The 17,228-nt window shown below is 44.1% G+C and overlaps 1 protein-coding gene across 1 annotated transcript; it reads right to left on the bottom strand.

Annotated features, from left to right (window-relative positions):
- Positions 1–4,118: 4,118 nt before the first annotated feature.
- Positions 4,119–16,344, bottom strand: LOC311101498 (reticulon-2-like; the record flags this gene model as incomplete). The annotated part of the gene is made up of 9 exons (XM_084142647.1): positions 4,119–4,194; positions 4,428–4,486; positions 4,606–4,652; positions 4,949–5,018; positions 8,743–8,881; positions 9,579–9,786; positions 13,341–13,553; positions 14,119–14,640; positions 16,314–16,344. 9 exons carry the CDS (start codon positions 16,342–16,344, stop codon positions 4,119–4,121), a joined length of 1,365 nt encoding a protein of 454 aa, XP_083998773.1.
- Positions 16,345–17,228: the final 884 nt, after the last annotated feature.

Genomic DNA, 17,228 nt, shown 5'->3' with positions numbered 1-17,228 from the left:
GTTATACATTGGAGGAGGGTCTGCTTTATAACTTCAAGCGTGATTAGACTATTCCCTCCCCTCTCCTCCACCACTGCGTTTGAAAGGAGCGAGTTGATATGGACACGCCTTCTGTCAGTGGCAAAATTCGCTTATTCATGTGCTGTAGGTTTGTGTACTGCAGGGGTCCCCAATTTTATTCAGCCGTGGGACGATCTGTCCGTGAGCGTATGGTATGACGGGCCTGAACATAGTTATAAATAATTTGTACACTGCAAATTGACCGCAAGAATCCCAAACAAATATAGTATTTGACAAAAACAGATTTGACGAAAATATAATTATTTCAAACCTTGATTACATTGGGATATGATCACATATGCCTCTCTATTTATGCGTGGGAATACTTGGGAACAGACATCCTAAATTAAAATAACTTTGAGCTGATTTCCTGGAGATTTTACAGTCTTATATCCAACAACGAAAGTTATTTTAAAAAATATATATGTGTGTGTTTTTTTTGCTCAGAACCCTGGTGTACTGTATTCAAATATAGTATAGGGAACACCTCAAATAATTAATAGACATGCATTTGTGTATCCCACCATTCCCTGTTCCTATTCATTTTAGAATAACAGGAAGGGAAAAACTTGAAAGGCAACCTTTGGAGGACTCTGTCATGCATTGCCCCTTTGGCAATTTATCTACTAACTATTTAAAATGAGGGCCAGTAACACAAAACATAATTTAAAAAAAAATAGGCCCTACCCTTCAACTGTTCACGATTAATTGGCATAGTCAAGCAGCTGGTTGTGAAAGGAGACATTTCTTTGACACCCTGCCTACTCAACACATTTGAAAGTGAATTGTGGCACATGTATGACAGATTTAGGCTGATACAATATTATTTCCATGGCCTACATTGAGAAAAGATTAAACAAAAAGAGAGCCTATATGCCTATAAACCGGGCCTAATACACATTAACGCCTAGTTTGAGGTCAGGTCATGTTGAGACTTGTCAAGGTAAGGCCAGTTTAAATGGCCCAATTTCCTTCTGTCACGTGCCGACCTTTTAGTAAAGTACAAACTGAAACTCCAGTGAGGCCCATGGTCGAATTTGGACTAGGCCAATAAATGATGTGGGCTGCTGCACTATGTTTGAGCCTTGAGCAGGCATTACTGAATTTCCAGTTTCCATTTCTGGTAAATTTTACCATAGGGGTTTCCCTTTACCAATATCTCAGCCTCGGGGATATTTGCATATTAAGTTCTGCAGAGTCACTGTCAAGTCGAAATGTGTCCAACTAACTGTCCTTCAAGTGTAAATGTCGTATTCAAAACGTCAATCAAAATGGAGTGACACCTTCACTGTGACACAGGATGACTGTTGCAGTACATGGATTGGCTTTTGTCGCCTCCCTGTGGTAAAAAGCTAGTCATAAAATGGCAATGATAACTCTCCCTCTTTCTTTCTTTTAGTTTAGCTTAAAAACGTTATATTAAAAACGTCTTATCGCGCTCTCTCACACACGCACACACACAAAGTGGTGTGAAACGCATAAAGGAATCAAACACTAGCCTCATGTCAAAATGTTGATTTATTATAAGATTTTGTCTTTAATAATAATAATATGCCATTTAGCAGACGCTTTTATCCAAAGCGACTTACAGTCATGCGTGCATACATTTTTGTGTATGGGTGGTCCCGGGGATCGAACCCACTACCTTGGCGTTACAAGCGCCGTGCTCTACCAAGTTGAGCTACAGAGGACCACAGAGGATCTTTAATATATTATTGCAAGATTCAACGTTTGGGTACCCATTCGATTTTTGATAATACAAAATAATTAATGTTGGTCTATGTATAATACAAGAAATGACATTTAATTTGAGGTTTGTTAAGACTTACTCTCATGTCCTTGCCTCTTCTAAGGGATTGTGTAATAAAGTTTTCCTGCGAACCATAACCTATCTCACCTCTCATTCTCCAATTCACCATCTACCAAGGGTTCAGGTCTGTCTGGGGCATCAGGCATCCCTAGTACTGTGTAGTGAGATCAGTACAACATACTATAGTAGGAAGGGAGATATCAAGTGTAGGTGAACAGGCCACAACTAATCATGTCCTGGGATAAAGTTCAATCTAACTCTTAACATACAAGGCCCACTTTGTGGCACACAGTCAGAACATACAATAATAATAAGGCAGGGGAAAATGTACCCTTAAAAAACTTGACAGGTTTAGTACACTACTAAAGGTAATGATGATGATGATTATACATTATTGTGAAATGACTCTAAAAAAAAGCCTAGGTTTTAGTCCAACATGAATGACTTGTTAAAGAAGGTGTCTAGAAGCAGTTATCTAGCTAGTCATTCATTCCCTGACGACTGAAACTTAATTATTCCGCTGCTCTATGTTCCCTACATACTTCAGTCTGAGACTGCCATCGTTTAAGTTGTTTGTGGTCATCAGTGATTGGATAATCTGTAATCAAAACCAATGATGCATTTTCAAAACGCTGCTTTACCCATGTGTGTTCTGGCTCTGGCCCAACCCATCGGTTTCTGGGACCAATCAGAATGGTTAGAATGTGTTTACGTTCTAAAAATCGTCGGGGAGGTACTCATTACGGAGAAGAAACTAACATCTGTGGTAGTGGCGTAGCATTTGGCCAGAGCAATGAGTTTGGGTAGCCAGGCAAAGTCATTCAGAGCGATGACACCTATTGAGTCATCGCTCCAAAACACCCTGTCAGGCTGGACGTAATCTCGGAAACCCAGAACTAAAATCTCACGTAATTGCATCAGATGCTCAATTAGGTTCTTGGGGGATATGTATGAAAAAAGATACTGAGACTAGCGAAGTCTCCACATCCCTAAATGGAAACTCTCAGCTCAAGCATGGGCCAAATGACCCCTCCCCTTCTGAAATTTGAAAGATACGAACACCTGTGAAATCTTGATTTGTCCAAATGATCAGTGATGAAAAATCTGCTGTCCTGTCATATCAAACCATATTCTGGCTGGCGATGAAGGAGATTAATGTAATTGTTTCAATACTCCATCATCAGAGGTCTGGTTTACCTTCAATACTCAGTACTGTATTACCCAAATTCCTTTTACCTCAATCTCAGATAAAACCCTAACTGCATTTTTCCAATTCCATTCACACAGATATTTGGATCTTTAAAAGTCATACTGTGTACATTTTCTATCATTGTCTTCTTGAATGTCAATTCAGAAAATGCATTTAGAGGCCTAGTTCTGACTATGCTGTTGCATCCTACAGTTGAAGGTGGGGGTAATTTTAGAAACTTGACTGGTTGTATAGACTGGTGAAATGAGAATGGAAGACGTTCAACGTTGTTGAATTCAAATCTCAGACATGTGGATGATTATGTGGGCAAAAAGAAACAGAACATTTGAAATGAAAGAACAGTTGTGGTTTTAATAGCTCTCAGGTAACAGGTTCAGATCAGTAAGCTGCATGTCGACTAACACATAATGTGTACACACACACACACACACACTTAAACACCCACACTCATCATGAGCACAAAAGTGCCATAATTCCCTCACACACACATACACACTCTACCACACACACATCCTGATTCCAAGTGTTAGGCTGCCATGAATAATGATGATCTCTGGTTTGGTGAACTCTAACCTCTGACCCTGGACTGACCCTGTCCTAACTCCTGGTGAACTCCAGTCCTGCTGGACTCTATACTGAAGTTTTTACTTCCCTCTGTTCAGATATACAACTGTCAATAAGGAACCCACAGGTCTCCTAGCATTAGAGGTTCCAATCAGTCTTTGTGGCTTGAATGAATGTACCAACAATCATGAGCTGTGTCTTAAAACTTTCTTCGAAACAGCAACAACTCCCATCCAGATATCACTCCCGTTTCCTCATCCTCACCCACTAGCAATCTACTCTATCCCACCATACAGTATACAGTATCATCATGTCCCAACCCCATGGTTTGACTCCCCACACAACCCCCCCAATCTCAGAAGCTTCGCCTTTTGGAGCTCTGAGCACAGACTGCTGAGTAAGACATGTGAGTGACAGCCTGTAACTCCTCCTCTTCTCTGCTCCTCATCCTCCTCTCCTGTCCGCCATTACTCTTCATTGTGTTTTGGGCTTGGCGCCGCCAGGGGTTGGGTCTGGGATTGGGCCACCACCTTGGGCAATTCTGTGGATACTGTATTAAAGAGAGGGGTCAATATCACATGATCTCATTTACATTGGTCATTGACAAAGGTTATAGGCTTTTTCCATACCATTTCTCCAATACTGCCAGCCGTTACAAATTGAGTAAACATCACAGTGATTCAGAATTCAGTTCAGGGTCTGCAGAGCTGCAATGGAAAACTACAGGAAGGAAAGAGGAATGTTGCATTCCACTGTTGTGCTGTAAGATGGCGCCATACTCACATGTCCTTGATGTTGTCAATGTTTGCCTGAATTCCTGCAAAGAAGCCATCCACTTTTGCCTGGAACATCAAAAGAGGTATTGGTGAGAAACACACTTCATTTGAACAATTGACAGAAGTACCTTCTTTCATTGAATTAATCAGGAGAGCAGTTGTCAGCAGCGTTAGTGCGATTTTACCTGGTGCTGCCTGTAGAACAGTGGTAGAGAGAAGAGGGCGATCACACCTGGAGAAGAGGAAGATAGAAAGGGAGGAGTGAGCATGTGTTCATCTTTCTGATTGAGTAAATAGCTTCTTCAGACTAACAACATGGCATACCCTTTTATTAAAATCAGAAGGCTGTTGATAAAACAATATAAGCGCTGTCTTCAGCTGAAATACTTGAAGTACAATATTCGACAATGTCAGCATGCATCAACCAATGGGATCCGTCTCTACAGGACAAACGGCCATCATGATTATTGAATGGCAATACAATAAAGTTATTCAAATACTGATTCTAACTGTGTCTGTGATTCTCACCAATGATGAGGACAGTCAGGCCATTACACAGGTTTCCCAGGAAGGTCACCAGGTACATCAGAGCCAGGAGCTGAAAAGAACGGGAGGAAACACACAGTGAGCTCCACATACACAATGCACAATTGAATGTACTCTTTGCATTAAGGATTGCAAATTCCATCAAAATATACATTTATTTAGCAGACGATTTTATCCATAGCAACTTACAGTCATGCATGCATACATTTTAAGTATGGGTGGCCCCGGGAGTTGAACCCACTATCCTGGCGATGCAAGCACCATGCTCTACCATCTGAGCGATACTGGACCACCAAAGACCACCAAAAACTTAGAAGCACAAGCTTGTGGTAAATGTGTTGCAAAGAGTATCTTAAATAATCCCACAGCACCCCCCCCCCCCCCCCCACCCCACCCAGCACCCCCTCTACACCTTTCGTGAACTAACACTCGCACTTGACTTCCCCCTCCCGCTTTCTAGCTCTGACTTTCCTGATAGCTACTTTATTGGGGAAAATGTACTTACTATGACTGAAATATGTGGTTGTCCACCTAGCTATCTTAAAATGAATGCACTAACTGTAAGTCACTCTGGATAAGCGCGTCTGCTAAATGACTAAAATGTAAATGTAAAATGTGAATGAATGCATGCATGCCCCATATGTTAAATTTGCACATGGTCAATTAATAACTACATATTTCCCAGATCATCCACCATAACCGTTTTGGAGCTGGTGTAATATAGCTCAGTGGGTTGTCACTTAGGGCCCATATCCCCATCCTGAAACGGGACACCCCCCTCTCAGAGAAGACGAAACTCCTCTCGCCCCTGTAACTGGGTTAACAGCCACCTGTGTTCCATGTCACATACCGGCCAGGTCAGGGTTGAGACCACAGGGTTCTGGGGCTCAGGCTGAAGGCTACGTGGCACAGTCACACTGTCTCTCACTAACTGTGATAAGTCACACTAAGTACTCCTGCTGTAAATTTACATTTAACCCTAAAGCATTATGGTGCAACGCATATGACTGTTGTTGATTCAATGTGCCAATGTTTTCTTTCTACTGTCCCGGTAAATTGGAGAGAAAATGAATGAAGTCTAAAAGGAAGCTTTCTAGCAGAAACGGTTTATCATTTGATAAAGAATTTAGATTTAGATTATATATACAGTACCAGTCAAAAGTTTGGACACACCTACTCATTCGAGGGTTTTTCTTAATTTTTACTATTTTCTACATCGTAGAATACTAGTGAAGACATCAAAACTATGAAATAACACATATGGAATCATGTAGTAACCAAAAAAGTGTTAAACAAATCTAAATATATTTTATTTATTTGAGATTCTTCAAATAGCCACCCTTTGCCTTGATGACAGCTTTGCACACTCTTGGCATTCTCTCAACCAGCTTCATGAGGGAGTCACCTGGAATACATTTCAATTAACAGTTGTGCCTTGTTAAAAGTTAATCTTTGGAATTTATTTCCTTCTTAATGCATTTGAGCCAATCAGTTGTGTTGTGACAAGGTAGGGGGGGTTTACAGAAGATAGCCCTATTTGGTAAAAGACCAAGTCCATATTATGGCAAGAACTGCTCAAATAAGCAAAGAGAAACGACAGTCCATCATTACTTTAAGACATGAAGGTCAGTCAATCTGGAAAATATCAAGAACTTTGAAAGTTTCTTCAAGTGCAGTCGCAAAAACCATCAAGCGCTATGAAGAAACTGGCTCTCATGAGGACCACCACAGGAATGGAAGACCCAGAGTTACCTCTGCTGCAGAGGATAAGTTCATTAGAGTTACCAGCCTCAGAAATTGCAGCCCAAATAAATGCTTCACAGAGTTCCAGTAACAGACACATCTCAACATCAACTGTTCAAAGGGGACTGTGTGAATCTGGCCTTCATGGTCGAATTGCTGCAAAGAAACCACTACTAAAGGACACCAATAATAAGAAGAGACCTGCTTGGGCCAAGAAACACGAGCAATGGACATTAGACCGGTGGAAATTTGTCCTATGGTCTGGAGTCCAAATTGGAGATTTTTGGTTCCAACCGCTGTGTCTTTGTGTGACGCGGTGTGGGTGAATGGATGATCTCTGCATGTGTAGTTCCCACCGTAAAGCATGGAGGAGGAGGTGTTATGGTGTGGGGGTGCTTTGCTGGTGACACTGTCTGTGATTTATTTAGAATTCAAGGCACACTTAACCAGCATGGCTACCACAGCATTCTGCAGCGATACGCCATCCCATCTGGTTTGGGCTTAGTGGGACTATCATTTGTTTTTCAACAGGACAATGACCCAACACACCTCCAGGCTGTGTAAGGGCTATTTGACCAAGAAGGAGAGTGATGGAGTGCTGCATCAGATGACCTGGCCTCCACAATCACCCGACCTCAACCCAACTGAGATGGTTTGGGATGAGTCGGACCGCAGAGTGAAGGAAAAGCAGCCAACAAGTGCTCAGCATATGTGGGAACTCCTTCAAAACTGTTGGAAAATCATTCCAGGTGAAGCTGGTTGAGAGAATGCCAAGAGTGTGCAAAGCTGTCATCAAGGCAAAGGGTGGCTATTTGAAGAATCTCAAATATAAAATATAATTTGATTTGTTAAACACTTTTTTGGTTACAACATGATTCCATATGTGTTATTTCATAGTTTTGATGTCTTCACAATTATTCTACAATGTAGAAAATATTAAAAATAAAGATAAACCCTCGAATGAGTAGTTAGTCGAAGTTTGCTGTACATATTGTATTACTATGACAAGGGAACATCCTTCATCGATATGTCAGGACTGACCTAGAGTAACCGTAACTGAAATACACACAGAGAAATGTCATACATGTTCTGTATGAAACACATATATAGGATGGGGAGAGGGAAAGGACGAGAACCTTTGCATAGCCTTGGCAAACTGTTAAAAGTAACCTTTGAATGAGTACTATGTTGTTTTAGCCTCCATCAAAAATGACACCATTGCAATGCTTTGAGAGCACTCAGGTATACTTGTAAGGGGAAGAGACAGTTGTACTGCTTTCTTATTGTAACCCTTACAATACAACACATATCTTTTGTGTATCATCCCCGATGCCAATTCAATAAAAACCCAATGTTCTACATACTTGCAATTGTGCTTGCTACCAGTTTGCTTGCATCACACTCCGATGCGACCAAAAACAAGGGAACATTTAAAGCAGCAGGACTGCATATACATGATTATCACAATCATATGAACCACAGTGAGTTGTGGGTATGACAGTAGCTGTCTTTGATAGTGGTATTGTTAGGAATCACAGTCGTCATTTGTCATTTGGCGACGGTGGGCATGACAACGTTGTCATCTCCAGTGAACGGGGACGGGGAGGCAGGCTGATGCCAGTACAGCACAGAACAGAGGAAGAGAAAAAGATGGATAGAGAAAGGGGAGGGATGTCTGCTCTATTGAAAGAGAGTCGAGCCCAGACAGCTAGAGGTAGCAATGTTAAAGTAAATCCACAACGAAAAGATGGCCTCCTGTAAACACGATGATGGACGGGGTTCAAGAGACAAGGAGAAGGGAAGGAGGTTAAAAGAGAGAAAGGCAGAGAGAGAGAGAGAGAGAGAGGGTGTGTTTTGAGGGACAAAAGGTCTATGCCATTCTGAAGTGCTTCCTTGTGTAAAATGTTATTTGATCCTTAGATAATGAACGAGACAGAGGCGCTATTGAAGGAGAGCATATAAAAAGGTACACTGCCATATTCTGGCCATTTCTAGATGAAGATCGATGAGATCCAATACCTAGGCAGTCTCACCTTGAGAGAGTCGAAGAGGCTTCCAACCAGGAAGAGATTCTTGAGTGAGTTAGCAGCAGAGACGACTGTAACAATGGCCTTCTGCATGTATTGGTCAGCCAGCTCCCCACTGAAACTGATGTCCAGATCCAGATACGCCCTGAGTAGAGAAAGAGAGGGGGGTAGAAAAGGAGGGTGCATTAAAGACAAAGTGATAGAGGGGGAGTGATGGAGAAAGAGAGGGAGATAGAGTCCAGGGTCAAGGACCAATGGGAAGGAGGAAAGAGGCAGTGTTGATGAGTGATAGTCGCCACGAACACACCCTGATGCAAACACAGTTTGTTGTCTTATGCCTTTATGATTTCCATCAGCACAGATATTCAAATAAAACGTTCCTTTCAGATCACGATGGATGAAGTCTATCAACTATTTTATCAAACAGCAGTGGTTAACCTAAGAAATCATAAAACACACTGTCGTTTTTAAAGACAAGCCCACTGGACTGTGATCCCAGACAGGATTTATTTTGGGAGGTGAGAGAATCCAGCCAATTGAGAACCTATTCCTGAATGCCACTCCCACAGCATTATTAGAGAAGAGAGGAGATAAACGAGAGTGGAAGGGAGTGGGGGATGAGGGAAAAGAGGAGAGGATAGGCGAGAAGAAATAGGAAAAGAAGAGGGGAGAGGAGAGGAAGCAGACAAGGGAATAAAGGGGAAAAGAGGACATCTTTTTTAAAGGGCAAAGGAGAGGACAAAGTGAATGGAGAGGAGAGAAGATGAATACGTTGAGAGAAGAGACAGGAACACTTCCCACCCCATTTTATCCCATCCCATCCCAGGTGGACAGCCACTCACTTGAAAGGGTGCACTCCGTCTCCCATGCTGAGAACGTGCAGGATTTTATAGTAGAGGCAGACTGAGACGGTGAAGCACATGACGCCCAGGGAGATAGTGGAGATGACTGTGATGATGCTGAGCTGGAACAAGGACAGCAAACCCACCACCAGCCCTGTGAATACCATGCCTGTACGCTCTGTGTCCTTCCAGTAGATCAGATCCATCACTGAGGAGAGGAGGAGGAGAGGAGTGGAGGGGAGAGCAGAGGAGAGGAGAAGAGAAGAGCCAAAGAAGGATAGACGGTAATAGAGGGATGGGAAGGGGAATTAACAAGAGAGGGAGAAATAAGAAAGTTAGTTGCATAGTCTACATGTTCACTTCACATATAAACCAGTGAGAAACAGAGTAGAAGCCAACATGGACTCAGGGGTCTTCCTTGAAGCAGGGTGGGGGAGGGGACAAGCCCAAGCATCTGACACTTCCTCTGATTATTTTAGTTGGTTGCTAAAGGCAGCAGGGAAAGTCAGAGCTGCAAGAGTCTCTCCTCCTCACTGTTCCTGCCTATGTGCCTTTTACAAAACGCCCACAGCATCACCAGCCAGTCAGTCCCTGTTTGGCTCTGACTTTCCAGTGCTCAGTGGGCCAGAAGGCCTTTCAGCTGTGCGGAGGCAGAGCAGAGGGACAGTGATCACCAGGCAGAGAGAAAACACACACAGGAGCAGGGGGAGACGTCAAGCCTGGGCTTAATATAGCCTGCACACTGTATAGAGGAAGGGAGAGAGAAGAGGAAAGACGCGAGGAGGGAGCAGGAACCCTGAATTTAAATGTTGCCTCTGAGAGCACCTGCTGACAATCTTCAAGCCCGCTACCACCCCCTCTCTGCACCCTGCCCATCTCCCTCGATTAGTCACCCAGCAACTGGAGCCGCTGCGACTGGGCCCTCCCAGAGCCAAAATGGAGACTCCCCTGGCCTGATCCCTCCATGGAATAAGTAGCAGTAGCTCCCAACCAACAGTCATTACAGCCAAAACACTGATAGCACAGTGTAATGAAGCTGAACACTAGCAGCTCGCCGACCCTCGGAGGTGGTAAACTGTAGTGACAAAGACATGTGGTCATTACTCCATGGCTATCAGTGTATGAGTGAGCCTGGCCCTGGGAATTAGAACAGAGTGCACTGATATATCTGACCAGCAGGAGGACTATTTATAAACATTACAACATACTATTAATACCCTCAAAGCCTCCGGCACACACACATCTGCCCATTGTCCCAACAGGTGGAAGTACAGTACAGTACAGTAGCATACAGCTTTATTTGATGTGTTGGCACTTTACGACATTGACCAGCACATGGTAACACTGTGAAATGCACAGACTAAGTGCACTAAGAAATGGAAGACATACTACAACAAGTTATACTAATGCTGGGGCAAAACAAACCCCTCATGTGACGGTCCAATAGAATGACTCAATACTAAGCCGTGTCTATATTGGTTGAAGTTAATATAGTGGTATAATGAACTCTTTGAGAATAGTACAGACAATAGGAAGTGGGGAGGGGAGGGTGGGGGGTCACACACACACACACACACACACACACACACACACACACACACACACACACGCACACACGTGACCACAGACCAAATTGAAAGCTGTATTTGCCATAATCTTAGAGAAACCTCTCTATCTGTGCCAAGTGAAGCATACTCTTACACCATGAGGCACTGAGCACTGAGTGACTGACTGACTGACTGACTGACTGACTGAATGACTCAATCGTTACTACAACATAATAAATCACCAGTCAACCAATTCACAGCCTGACCTGGCATTATTTACCACCACAACCAAAACTACCACCCAGCCACAGAGTACCCCTGTGAAACACCTTGGCTCTGCCAACCCTGCTGCCAACCCTGCTGCCCAAAGAGGTAACCCTGTCAGATGGGGCACAGACCAGTTCATCACGCTACTAGCCTCTTACATACACAAACAACCACACAGATGGTCCCTACATGTTTTAACAAGCTATAACACAACTCTGGGTCGTCACCGCCTGAAACAATCCCATCACTAAGCAGGCAGACACACACACACCTCTGCACCATTGGTATGGTCTCAAACACTCCTGGTCAGTGAGTGGTCAAAATCTCCCCAAAGACCCCTGGCTGTAGCTGTTCTCCTGACGTTCAGACTCCTCTCCAAACCCACAGTCACTAAATGCACAGCTCTACACTGGACAGACAGTAAGTCCCTATACGTGGAAACGCCCCTACGGCTGAGGACGATAGGTACTGTAACTAACTGTGCCATGATCTTGCCGATGTCTGACACGAGACACTGCTTTGCCCATTCAATAGGTCACCTGCCTCCCCACCAAGTCAATTCACTGATAGATCTCAGTGTGCTGACTGACACCGTCTCACATTATCTCAATCTTTTCTCTCTAAGCCCAGGGTCTTACCGTTAATGTTGGCCATTTTGGTTGCTGCTCAGACGATCCCCCTTCTCTCTCTTTGTCTCTCTCTCTCAGTCCCCCTGCTCTCTCCCTGCCACGCTGAGCTGTTTTTGGCCTCCCCTGCCCCGTCAGCAGTACAGAGACCTTTCAGCCCAAAATAATCTGCCCAATAGGGCCCGCCCCCTCAAGACTCATGGAGACTCCAATGTAGATAGACAGATAGATATAGTGATAAGATAGCTACCCAATATATTCCCTTATTCACACAATTTAGTCCATGCACATACTGTATATTGACTGAGACAGAGACAAACCTTGAGACACAGACATGTTGGCATACACATACTGTAGATAGCCATAGCTGGATAACAGAGAGAACATACAAAACCACTAGAGATGCAAAGAAACATATCCACAGACAATGATAACAGACACACAAACCCATTCAGAGAAAAACACAGACATGGAAACGGACATGGACACAGACAGAGAATTACACAACACACTTATGTAAGCAGAGACAGAACCGGCAACAGCTAACAATGTAGCAGGTATAGAAGTAAAAACACATTATTGTGACATACAGACAGTACCGTCCTACCGGTAAGTACACACTCTTAGAAAAAAGGGTTCCAAAAGGGTTCTTCGGCTGTCCCCATAGGAGAACCCTTTTTGGTTCCAGGTAGAACCCTTTTGGGTTTCATGTAGAACCCTCTGTGGAAAGAGTTCTACATGGAACCCAAAAGGGTTCTACATAGAACCAAAAAGGGTTCTTCAAAGGGTTCTCCTATGGGGACAGCCAAAGAACCCTTTTAGGTTCTAGATAGCACGATGGCTCAAATAGCCTCATATATTTCAGATATGCATAGCGGTAGTCTAAGCTGTAATCGGCTAGTATAACCTCACAATAAACATGGGGAGTAAAATGTGTTCTGACACATTCAGCTCCATTCTGATACAGAAACCAGATGGTTTGCTTTACATGATATCTAGAAAACCCTTCAAGCTTGTCAACAACTTCACCAGCCATTAATCACCCAGGGTCAGTGTGAGGGGGAGTGGACACTAAAGTACACCCAGCCCCCAGTCCACCCAGCCCCTGGGCCAGCCACCCCTCAGTCCACCCACTATAATAAGATTGGAGGATATGCCGGAGGTTTAATTCAGGAGACACAGACACACTATCTGACGTAAGATAATGTAGTAGAAGTCAAATAGAATGATTCGGGCAAGGGGATGGTAGATGCTCAAATTGTAAAGGTAGTTCCAAGATAGGAAAGTCACAGAAAATAGGTAAGATGTGCTACAAACGTTACCTGCTATGTGGGTGCATATCATAGGGCCTGATAAGTTGAGCACTGAAAACCACTGTTCGCTGGCCAGCTCTTCCTGAGTGTTTCGACCAACGGAGGTGGAGGAAGTGGATGACACATCATCTGTGAGGCCGCCTCTTGGTCGCACAGCCGTGAGCAGTGTGACTGTGGTTTCCATGGTTACGAGGGACTCAGGCTCAGGGGGCGGTGATGCTGCTGAGAAACAGAAGACAAGGTCATTGTGATGATGTCATCACCCTGCATCAAGTTAGTCTACAATCAGGTTGTATTAGATCAACTACAAATATAATTTATCTAACAATGTAATTATTTACCTTAGCCTCACCTACTATACAATGAACAGTGATTTAGCAATCTTATTAACAAATGTGCTCATCCTGATCCTATACAACAGGAGAGAGCACGCTGTCCAGGGAGCCTAAAGCACAGTGTCTGACTTCATCTTCAGTCATGCTGTGTGACTAACACACACACAGGCAGTATTAGCTCAACTCAGTTGTGTTGTTTGTAAGCCTGTCACAGTTATGTACTATCAAATGGGACACACTTCCCATTTTCAAACATAGAGTTTACACCCATTTACCCTGGAGCAATATACTCGCCCACTGTGTGATTTCAGGGGCTAGAAAGCCTGAAAAGATGCAGTAGCTCCTGCTTTTATAAATGTAGCTCCATGCAGGTATATCTACCTACCTTGATCCCATCTACCCTCCCATCTAGATAGCCCCACCCCATCCCCACTGCCCCATAGTGGGCTCACCCTGGTGGCTGTCAGAGGGACTGTAGTGCTGGGGCTCCAGGGGCTCTGTCTCCCCTCTCTGGGTCTCTGTGTCCCTCTCTTGAGGTTCAATCTCAGTATCTAGGAGAGAGGCCTGGACTGCCCCAGTCTGTCTGTTGATGTCCCTCTCCCTTTCCTCCCTCTCCCTCTCCTCCTCCTCCTCTCGGCCGAGGAAGGCGTGGGGGTCCCACTCCACGTCGGGGGAGTCCAGGGGGAGGAGCATTTCCACGGTGTCCGTGCGGCTCAGGGAGGTGCGGCCTCCCCTGGCCCCGCCCCTCCGCCGGCTCCCTGACGATGAGTCACGATGATGTCGTGAGGCTCCGCCCGCCTCTGCCTCGGCGATGGCGATGTAGGAGAAGGTGGGCTCGAAGGAGTTCTGTCTCGGGGTCCCCCAAATGGAGGGGGATGAAGCTCCACCATCATCATCCTCCGGACCCCCGTCTTCTTCATCAGACCACTCCCTGGCCGTCTGCAGGTCGCACAGCTCAGACTCCTCATTCCCACCTGGAGAAAACAGGCACAGGAAAAGCCTTCAAGTAAAACCTTTTATATTTGTCATTCTGTCCTGTGTCAATGTTATATGTTGAAAATTGTATAGGTTTTCATTACAGAAAAGCTATAAACTTAGCTATAAACTTCAACCATTACAGTGAACATTTTCATCCTAGGAGAAAGCTATATGAGCACACAATATTATTCCATAAACATGTCACATGTTCTGTGACTTTAATGTCTATGGAGGAGCCGTTTGACGTTGCTTTCTCATCTACATATCCTCTGATGTTTTTGAGCGCTGAGTTGAAAGCCCAGTAAAGCGCAACATGCTTTGTCTGAATGAAAGGGCAACATCCAAAGGTGCAAAACAACTTTGATGGGAGTACTGTTTCCAGATCTCATTTTTCCGAAAGGCTACAAAAGCATTCAAACGAACAAATGGACACAATCAACCTCAGATTACACCTGTAGACTTTGTAGACATGTCATAGTATGATTTTTTTCATATTATGATTCTCACATACGAAGTTCAATCATTCACATAGTCCATTTCTAAACCTGTACAGTATGTATGCATTCTGTGATGTTACCTTCAGTGCAGGGAGGTGTTGAATCAGGTGTGGAGGAGACAGAACCATATTCCTCTAGAAGAAAAATAACAAGATTCATCAGAGACATGTTTATTACCATTGGCTAGGGAACTATCATAACCACAGTTACACAAAATAAAACAGACAATTTGTATCTAAATAAACAATTGATTAACAACTGATTAAGGACGGCCATTTGGCCATTCTATGTGAAACTGGAGACTCTTCTATACCGTCTATGTCTACAACTCCTGTCTTCCTTCTATTTATTTTAGCCAAGGCCTATTTGCATATAAGCCAAGAGAGCAGACACTATCAAGATAACAGTTGTCCTCTCAATATAAAGCATTGTATCACATTCAAAAGCATTACATTGCGCACAAAAGCATTATACCACACAGAGCCTATTCTCAGACAGATTACGTGCTTTCAATCATGTACATTTATTTCTATAGTGTCTCAATACATTGAGATGAGATTGAGAGAATAAATAAAATGGTTGCATTTGTATTTTTTAGGAGAATCCATGGCTCGAATCCAGGCATTTGAGTAGCCTTTTTCTAAGCCATTACCCAGTTTTTAAAAGCAATTTCATTAGTGTTTGTATACGTTATGCTAACAGCTAACTATGTTCCCCCTCCTACTGTACAGATCAGCTCTAGCAGAGCAGGCAGGGGAGAGGCCTTAACTACATTTGCTAGCCTGCTGCCTCAGATCACCAAATAAATCAAGCATCTGGCAAGTGTGAAAGAAGCCCTGGCTAAAATGAAAACACCTGCATACACACACAAACACATAACCGGTGCTCAGTCAATGAGAACACACACACATAGCCTACACATCCTGAGAACACACATACACATCTGCAATAGGTCTCTACAAAAGAAAAGAAAAAAGGTGCGTCTGCTACATCACTGCATCCATTTGTTCAACCATGTGTTTATCAAGGGAGGGAGCGAGAGAAAGAGAGGGAGAGAGAGAAAGAGTGTGTGAGGGGAGATCGATGGCCATGCATTTGGCTAGGACAGATGCTGAACAGATAGATGGGGATGTGAAAGACAGACAGGCAGACAGACAAAAGCCGACACTCACTGCAGTGGGAGAATCCTAGAACCTGGCCCATGCTCCATCAAGGCACTGCTGGGCCCATCCAGTCTGGAAGCCCCCTCTCTTCCTCTGGATCTCTCTCTCGCTGCTCCCTCTCTCTTCCACCTCCCTCCCTCCCTCTCTTCGTTGTTCCACCGATGCAGCACTGCTGTTTCTCTCTGTCTCTCCCTCTATGCACCCTCCCCTTCCTTCTCTCGCTCACGGGCCCCTCCCTCCCTCCCCCTTCCTGCTCTCTATTTCCCCCCTCCCTCCCTCCCTCTCTTGCTCTCACATCACTTTGACAGCCGGGGAGCAGCACAGGCAGGGCAGAGCCAGAGAAAGAGTGTGTGTGTGTATGTGTGTATGTGTGTGTGTGTGTGCATAAGTGAGCGTGTGTGTTTCCCTCCTTCCATTCATGACTAATCATTAGTGTGTGCATCCAGCCAAGTGGAGTATATCTCTGTCTGCTTTTGTAATTTCACATAAGCAGTTTACGGGGCTTTGTATTTGTATTTTGTATTTATTAGGGATCCCCATTAGCTGCTGCCAAGCCAGCAGCTACTTTTCCTGGGGTCCAGGAAGATTGGTAGTGGTAGTGATAGTAGGCATGGCCTTCTTGCATGCACATAACAAAGGGAAACATAGAGCTCATTAAAAATACATGTCCTTTTGCACCCTCCCACACACAGACAGACATACTGTACGTATTATTGGGTGTTTTGAGTAACCGCCATGTGTGAAGGGTGCATTTGTAGATTGCCTGGTGGCAGTAAGCAGCATCTCAGCCCATTGTATCCCCTGTGTGCTGCTGCCTGAAGCTACTTCTGCAAATGAGTGGTCACATGATGTGTCAGCTAAATCCTCCTGCTCATCACTGACTGCACTGACTCACAGTTCAGACTGGGACAATATATAAGGGGG

Source organism: Coregonus lavaretus (assembly GCF_964263955.1).
Source record: "Coregonus lavaretus genome assembly, chromosome: 26".
Taxonomy (NCBI): Eukaryota; Metazoa; Chordata; class Actinopteri; order Salmoniformes; family Salmonidae; genus Coregonus; species Coregonus lavaretus.
Note: the sequence above shows the minus strand (reverse complement) of the source record. Positions and strands in the feature narration are given on the sequence as shown.